At 51.0% G+C, this 6888-nt stretch overlaps 1 protein-coding gene across 1 annotated transcript; it reads right to left on the bottom strand.

Annotated features, from left to right (window-relative positions):
- Window positions 1-2562: 2562 nt before the first annotated feature.
- On the bottom strand, window positions 2563-5505 carry LOC139189085 (uncharacterized). The gene is made up of 5 exons (XM_070807347.1): window positions 5008-5505; window positions 3826-4350; window positions 3411-3678; window positions 3120-3290; window positions 2563-2681 (listed from the first exon to the last, which is right to left on the bottom strand). Exons 1-5 carry the CDS (start codon window positions 5503-5505, stop codon window positions 2563-2565), a joined length of 1581 nt encoding a protein of 526 aa, XP_070663448.1.
- Between the last annotated feature and the right edge of the window lie 1383 nt (window positions 5506-6888).

The following is a 6888-nucleotide window of genomic DNA, read 5'->3' as shown; positions in this document are numbered from 1 at the left end:
AAATTACACCCAAGAGTTCTTTAGTGCGCCGGTCGAAGATGTGGTGAGCAGACTCTTCGGCGACCGACCTAAGAAGGCCTCGGCCCCTCATACTCAAGGTACCTGTTCCATTTTCTTCCTTTCCATCAACCTTGCATATTGATTTGCCTCACTGAATTGTCTTTATCCTTTTAGGTAGTCGGCCTTTGAGAAAGACGGAGGCAGTTGCCGCTGCTACGGCCGGGAAAAAATCGGTCGTGGCCCAAAAGGACAAACCCGCTGGTAGGGCCGTGCTGATCAAACGGCCTCTCCAAGAGGCCGGGCCGGCTATCGAGCCTTCCCCGCCTGCCAAGCGGGTCAAACAACTGGCGAAGAAAGGTGCACGGGAGATCCATGTTATCTCCAGTCACACGACGACTCCCAGTGCTTCCCCTTCTCCCGCCGCCGGCCATTCTGGGGTCAAGAAACAGCCGGCTTCGGCCATAGAGACGGCCCCAGCGCGGCCTGCCTCTATGGCCGGCGAATCAGTTGTACCTCCCTCTGTCGAGAAGGCACCTGTCTCACAACAGGCGGTTCCTACGACCAAGGGAGCCTCTCCCAAGAATCCAAAGCCCACGGTCTTCGTGTTGGAAGAAAGTGAGGGGAGCGACGAGGTCCCGCTGGCGCGTCGTCCTCATACTCGTCAACAACCTCCTCCAGTATCCGAGATGGCGGTTCAAACCGGCCCCTCCTCGGCTAATCGTGGCAAGCACACGGTTGAGGAACCGACCCCGGTGGCCGATCCTCTCGTTCCTTCTCAGGACCAGGACGTCCCTGCCTCCACTGAAGCAGCTGCGCCAGTCGGCCCATCGGCAGCCGACCGTGGCAAACGGCTGCTCGAGGAACCCGAGGCCACGGCGGAATCGCCGGTCCATCCTCAAGACCAAGGCTTCCACATTCCTCCACAGGAGGTTACCTCGGCTTTTGTAAGTACCTTCAATTTTCCTCCTGATTGCTTTTCTGCTTTAGAATTCTAAACAAGGAAAAACTAAATGTCAGGTGCCTGTACATTCTTTTCACCGTCAATTCTATGCGCCGAAGGGCGTTATCTATATTTCCTGGCCGCCTCAGTGGCCATCAAACGTAGATAACCTCCATCGGCCGCGTGAAGTGAGAAGCAATCTGAGACACTGGGCTCGGCCATTGAGTTCTTTAGGTTCGAGCAACGACCCTGGGGACATGGCCGAGGTCTCCTCTCGGCAGGTTAAAAACGACACCTTCTTGCTATTCTTGTCATGACTTCCGTTAAGCTTAACCTTGTCTATTCGTGCAGGCTTCATGGGAGGTTGAATTCAAAGCTCTCCTCTCCAGCACGACTGCAGAGTCCGGCCCTTCGGCCGCTCCAACTGAGGCTGCCGATCCAAGCGCCCTAACCCAGTTGCGAGAAGTCATGTCGCTCTCATCATCGCAAGTACTTGAGCGCAACGGTCTTGATCTGCTCGGCATGTGTCTGAACGACCTTGGGGCCGACGGTCGCCTAAGCGGAGATGCCATTGTTCGGGCATCGTCTGCCTTGGAGCGCGTTTGGGAGACATTTGGCATCTTCCAGACTGCTCTGAAGGCCGAACAGGACCTGCAAGCCGCCACGGTCGTTCAAGACACCCTCCGTCCGAAGATTGACGATCTACGGGCAAAAGGAGAAGCGTTAGCCGAGCTCGACCGTCAGATGGCCGAACTAGCAAAACGCCGGTCGGTCATCGCTTCTGAGCTTGCGAGGGACTTCGAGTCAGGCGGGAAGGATCGGCTAACTGAGTATGCGGCAGCCAAAAAACGGGTCGAGCGCCTGAGGCTGGACAAAAAGAATCGGCAAGCCGAAGTCATCATGGCCGACGTGCGGTGGTTGGAGTTGAAAGCTCTGCTCAGCACTCTTCTTCCCTCGTCTCCTTGAATGTATTCGACCTACTCATTTTTGTAATACCTGTCAATTTTAATGGAATGACTTTTTCTACAACAAATTTTTTATTCACGCATTTCCCATGTGACCGGATAGTATTTCTTCAAGAACTTCCCATTAATTGGTAATTTGTGAACTACTCCAGTCCGGTCTTTAAGATGATACGCCCCTTTACCGTATATCTTATGCACAATGAACGGCCCTTTCCAATTCGGCGACCACTTGCCGAACCTAGGATCTTTTATTCCTACGGGCAGCACCGTTTGCCACACCAATTCACCCTCGCCGAACGTTTTCTGTCGTACCTTTTGATTATAGGCTCGCTCGGCAATCTGTTTCTGTGCCACCAATAAGTTATAAGCGTCAAGTCGCGCCTCTTCCAAATCTTCTAGTTCCTGTCTCATGGACTGATTATATTTGGCGCTAAATAAACTACTTTGTTCAATTAATCGCAACGAATTTATGCTCAATTCGACTGGTAGCACCGCATCGTGTCCATAAGTCAATGCGTACGGGGTTGTTGCAGTCGCCGATCGGGACGACGTTCGGTATGCCCATAATGCCTCGTTCAACTTCAAATGCCACATGCCAGGCCTCTCTTTTATTATTTTTTCGAGGATGCCGATCAACACTTTATTACTTGCCTCGGCCTATCCATTCGCCTGCGGATAATACGGTGTGGATTGTTCCAGCCGAATTTTTAAATTGGCCGTGTATTCTTTGAACCTTTCGGCTGTGAAGATTGTTCCATTGTCAGTTATGATCGTTTCTGGAACACCGAATCGGGTCACAATGTGTTCCTCCACGAAATCGCAAACCTCTTTAGATGTTAACTCGGCATATGATTTTGCTTCGACCCACTTAGTGAAGTAATCAGTTGCGACCATTATCCATGCATGCTTAGCAGCTCCGGAAGTCGGCATGATTTTGCCGATTACATCCATGGCCCATCCTCTAAACGGCCACGGCTTAATGACCGAATGTAGTGATTCGGCCGGGACCCTTTGTATAGGCCCGTGGATTTGGCACTGCACGCATCCTCGTGCAAACTCGATACAATCTTTTAGTATTCTCGGCCAAAAATAACCGTGTCGTCGGAGTAGCCATCGCATTTTTCGTCCAGACTGGTGAGCTCCGCATACCCCTTCATGAACCTCTGCGATCGCTCGAGCACTCTCTTGGGGGCCGAGGCATAGCAATAACAAACCATCTTCGCCCTTTCGGTACAACTCGTTCTGGTACGTGACATAATTCGTGGCGTGAACCCGTGTCCTGCGACTATGTTTTCCGGTAGGATTGTCAAGGTACTGCATAATGGGCTTTCTCCAATCATCTGGTACTGCCTCGGCCGCGTAAATTTCTATAGAGTCCTGCCGATCTAACAACGAAGGCAGGGACATGACCCTGGTGCGTATCACATTGTCTCGACGGAGAATTTGCTGATCAACCAAGGCCGGGTATAATTGTCGTAATATTGGTATCTCCCAGCCTAGCTTGCCCCCCAGGAGTTGTGCACCGGAGGCGATTTGAGCCAACTCGTCTGCGTCGGTATTATGAGCCCGAGAAACATGCTCGAATGTAACACCGTCAAAAGACTCGGCCAAATAGCTGGCGACCATGTGGTAAGGCGCCAGAGTACAACTCATGCAGCGAAAAGACCCATTAATTTGGTTAATCACTAATTCAGAATCCCCGAGGACGAGGACACGAGTGGCGTGTAAGTCAAGAAGGAGGCCCAGACCAATGACCAACGCCTCGTATTCGGCCTGATTATTGGTGCAGTCGAAATCCAATTTGAGCGAAAAATACCAACGATCGTTGTGGGGAGATTGAATGACGATGCCTGCGCCGGCCGAGGACGAAGTACTAGAACCATCAAAATACATCGTCCAATAGTTGTCGCGGGTCACTACCATGCCGATTTCGACGTCAGCACTCCCAAACCCGTAAGGCGAAGGATGCTGGGCAAGGAAATCGGCCAATGCCTGTCCCTTCACAGCCTTTTGCGGCACGTATTGCAAACTGAACTCGGACAACGCCATTGTCCATTTCCCAATTCGGCCCTTCATAATTGGCCGGGTAAGCATGTACCGGATAACGTCGGTCTGGGCAATGACTTGGGTAACCGACGGGAGCATGTAATGCCGAAGCTTGGATGCAGCGAAAAAAACGGCGAGACAGAGCTTCTCAACGGCGGAATAATTGATCTCCGGATGACTCAGATTACGGCTGAGGTAGAAGATAGCCTGTTCCCGTCCGGCATCATTGTCTTGCGCGAGAAGGCAACCAATGGACTCCTTGGCCGCCGAAATGTATAGCTTGAGAGGCTTACCGCGCCGAGGAGGGACCAAGACAGGTGGATTTGTGAGAGAAACCTTGATCTGTGTAAATGCCGCCTGATGCTCCTCATTCCACACGAACTTATCTGAGTCCTTGAGCTTCAAAAGTGTAGAAAACGCTTTCATCTTACCTGCCGAATTAGCAATAAATCGGCGTAAAAAATTGATCTGGCCGAGTAAGGATTGTAATTGCTTCTTCGTTGTTGGGGGTGGAGCATTAATGATTGCGCGAGCCTTATTCTCATCGACTTCAATCCCACGATGATGTACGAGAAAACCAAGAAAATTCCTGGCCGATACACCGAAGGCACACTTAGCAGGATTCATCTTGAGGTTGTGCCGACGCATGCGGAGGAAAGCCTGTCTGAGATCGTCCAGATGTGTCTGTCGGCGTTTAGATTTGACGACAACATCATCGATATAAACTTTGACGATGGTGCCAATTAAATCATGGAAGATGGTGTTCATCGCCCGTTGGTACGTGGCGCCGGCATTCTTGAGGCCGAATGGCATGACAACCCATTCGTAAGTGCCGAGTGCCCTCGGGCAACGGAAAGCAGTTTTGTGCACATCGGCTTCGGCAATAAATATTTGGTTGTACCCGGCATGTCCATCCATAAAGGACAAGATCACATGATTCGCCGCGGCATCGATTAACAAATCTGAAATCGGCATTGTATACTCATCTTTGGGCGTTGCCAGATTCAGATTTCGAAAATCGGTGCAGATGCGCAGTGCACCACTTTTCTTTAATACAGGAACAATATTCGCCAACCATTCGACATATCGAGCTGTCCGAATGAATCCAGCTTTCAAAAGCCGAACTACTTCGTCCTTGATACTGAGTTGTACTTCGGTCGAGAATCGACGAGGTGGTTGACGGAAAGGCTTGAATCCGGGCTTAATACGTAATTCATGCTCGACCAGAGCACGATCTAAACCGGGCATTTCATGATAGCTCCAAGCAAAACAATCCTTGAATTCCGTAAGCAAGGCTCGCAACTCGTCCTTCATTTGTTGAGGAAGTAGAGCGCTAACAAACACAGGTCGTGGGTCACCGGCCGTCCCAACATTAATTTCTTCTAGGGGGTCCTTAACTTGGGGCCGATAATCCTCGAGCTCGGCCGGGGCGGCTCGAACTTGATCAAAAGATAGGGCAGGACCAGGATCCTCTTCGGCAAGGAATTCGACGAGGTTAACGCCTGAATTCGGTTGCCGAGATATAGTATACCAATGGGCCAGCAGTCGTTCCATCGTAGATGAAACCGCGGCCCTACGTTTGTCCTGGTCTGTGTCAGACATCAGACTCGGGGAGAAAATTGGCCAATTCGAGTCTCGCCGAATCCTGGTGGACAGTCTCGGCGCCAACCTCGATAGCTTTCTGAACCGAAATCTGAGTCGGCCGTCCGTCTTCATTGAAGTCTTGCAATGTAATGTAGCCTACGTGATCATCATAATACCGGGCTTGGATCATGTTAGTTTCGAAGGGTTGGCTATCGGCCGGATGGACAGTGACCGATTTACCGTCCCAAAAGACAAGCACTTGATACAACGAAGAAGGAATACAGCTGGTTTGATGGATCCAATCTCGGCCGAGCAATGCATTATACTCGGTTTTAGAATCAACCACGAAAAAGGCGGTCATGTGGGTGCGACCAGCAATATTGACGGTTAACGGAAGTACCCCTTTGGTTTGGGATTTGTCGCCGACGAAACTACTCATTGTGATTCCTGACGGAATAAGCTCGTCATTCGAACGGCGTAAGGCCTTCATGATGTTCAGGGGCATGATATTGACAGTAGCCCCACAGTCGACAAAAACTTTAGAAACTGGATACCCCTCAATGTGGGCCGTCACATACAATGGCTTTAAATGGTGAAGCTTGGCCGACGATGGACGAGGGAACAACTCGGCCAAGGCAGCTTTTAAACCATCATCTTTTGTTGCTGGCTCTCCTTCAGCAACCGACACAAAATCAATATGGCCGGGTTCTTCGGCAAGCACATCTCCATCGAGGAAATTTGGTTGAGCCGTGCGTGATTGAAAATCGGCAGGTAACACATGGACCATACTGATTTCCATATTCTCCAGGACTGATGGGCCCATTGGGTCGATACCCTCCTTGCTCGGTTGGTCGGCAACGAACGATTCCGTTGCAGTCAAAGTTGGACCACAAGATTCCTCTATTTCCTCTGTGATGGCTCCATTCGGCGGTGCTGCATCAGCGAGTCGTTGGTCCTGTGCGACCGCTTCAGGCAGGGTCACAATTGACAGTGCTCTTGGGGCCAAAGCCTGAACCTGCTCTTGATAGTGGAGCCGGGCATCCCTGACGTCGAGATAAGCATCTAGACGTGCGACACGCGCAACTTCATCGGCCGTAAGGCCGAAGAGAGAAACAGCCGAAAATACCTCGAAGTGATATCGTAAATACTGAAGGTCCTCCATCGAGAAAGGGAGGTCAGCTGCAACGATATCGGTGTACGGGTCAACTTCAAATCCAAAGACACGAGCTTCTCGGATATGCTGGAACCTTGCTTTCAATCCTGGATCTGAGGTCTTTTGGATGACTCGCTCGGCATCCGGACAAGTCAGGATCAGGTCAATAGTGTCCTGGCATGCCTTCGGCAAACCATACA

The sequence above is a fragment of the Malus domestica genome, chromosome 01 (genome assembly GCF_042453785.1).
Source record: "Malus domestica chromosome 01, GDT2T_hap1".
Taxonomy (NCBI): Eukaryota; Viridiplantae; Streptophyta; class Magnoliopsida; order Rosales; family Rosaceae; genus Malus; species Malus domestica.
Note: the sequence above shows the minus strand (reverse complement) of the source record. Positions and strands in the feature narration are given on the sequence as shown.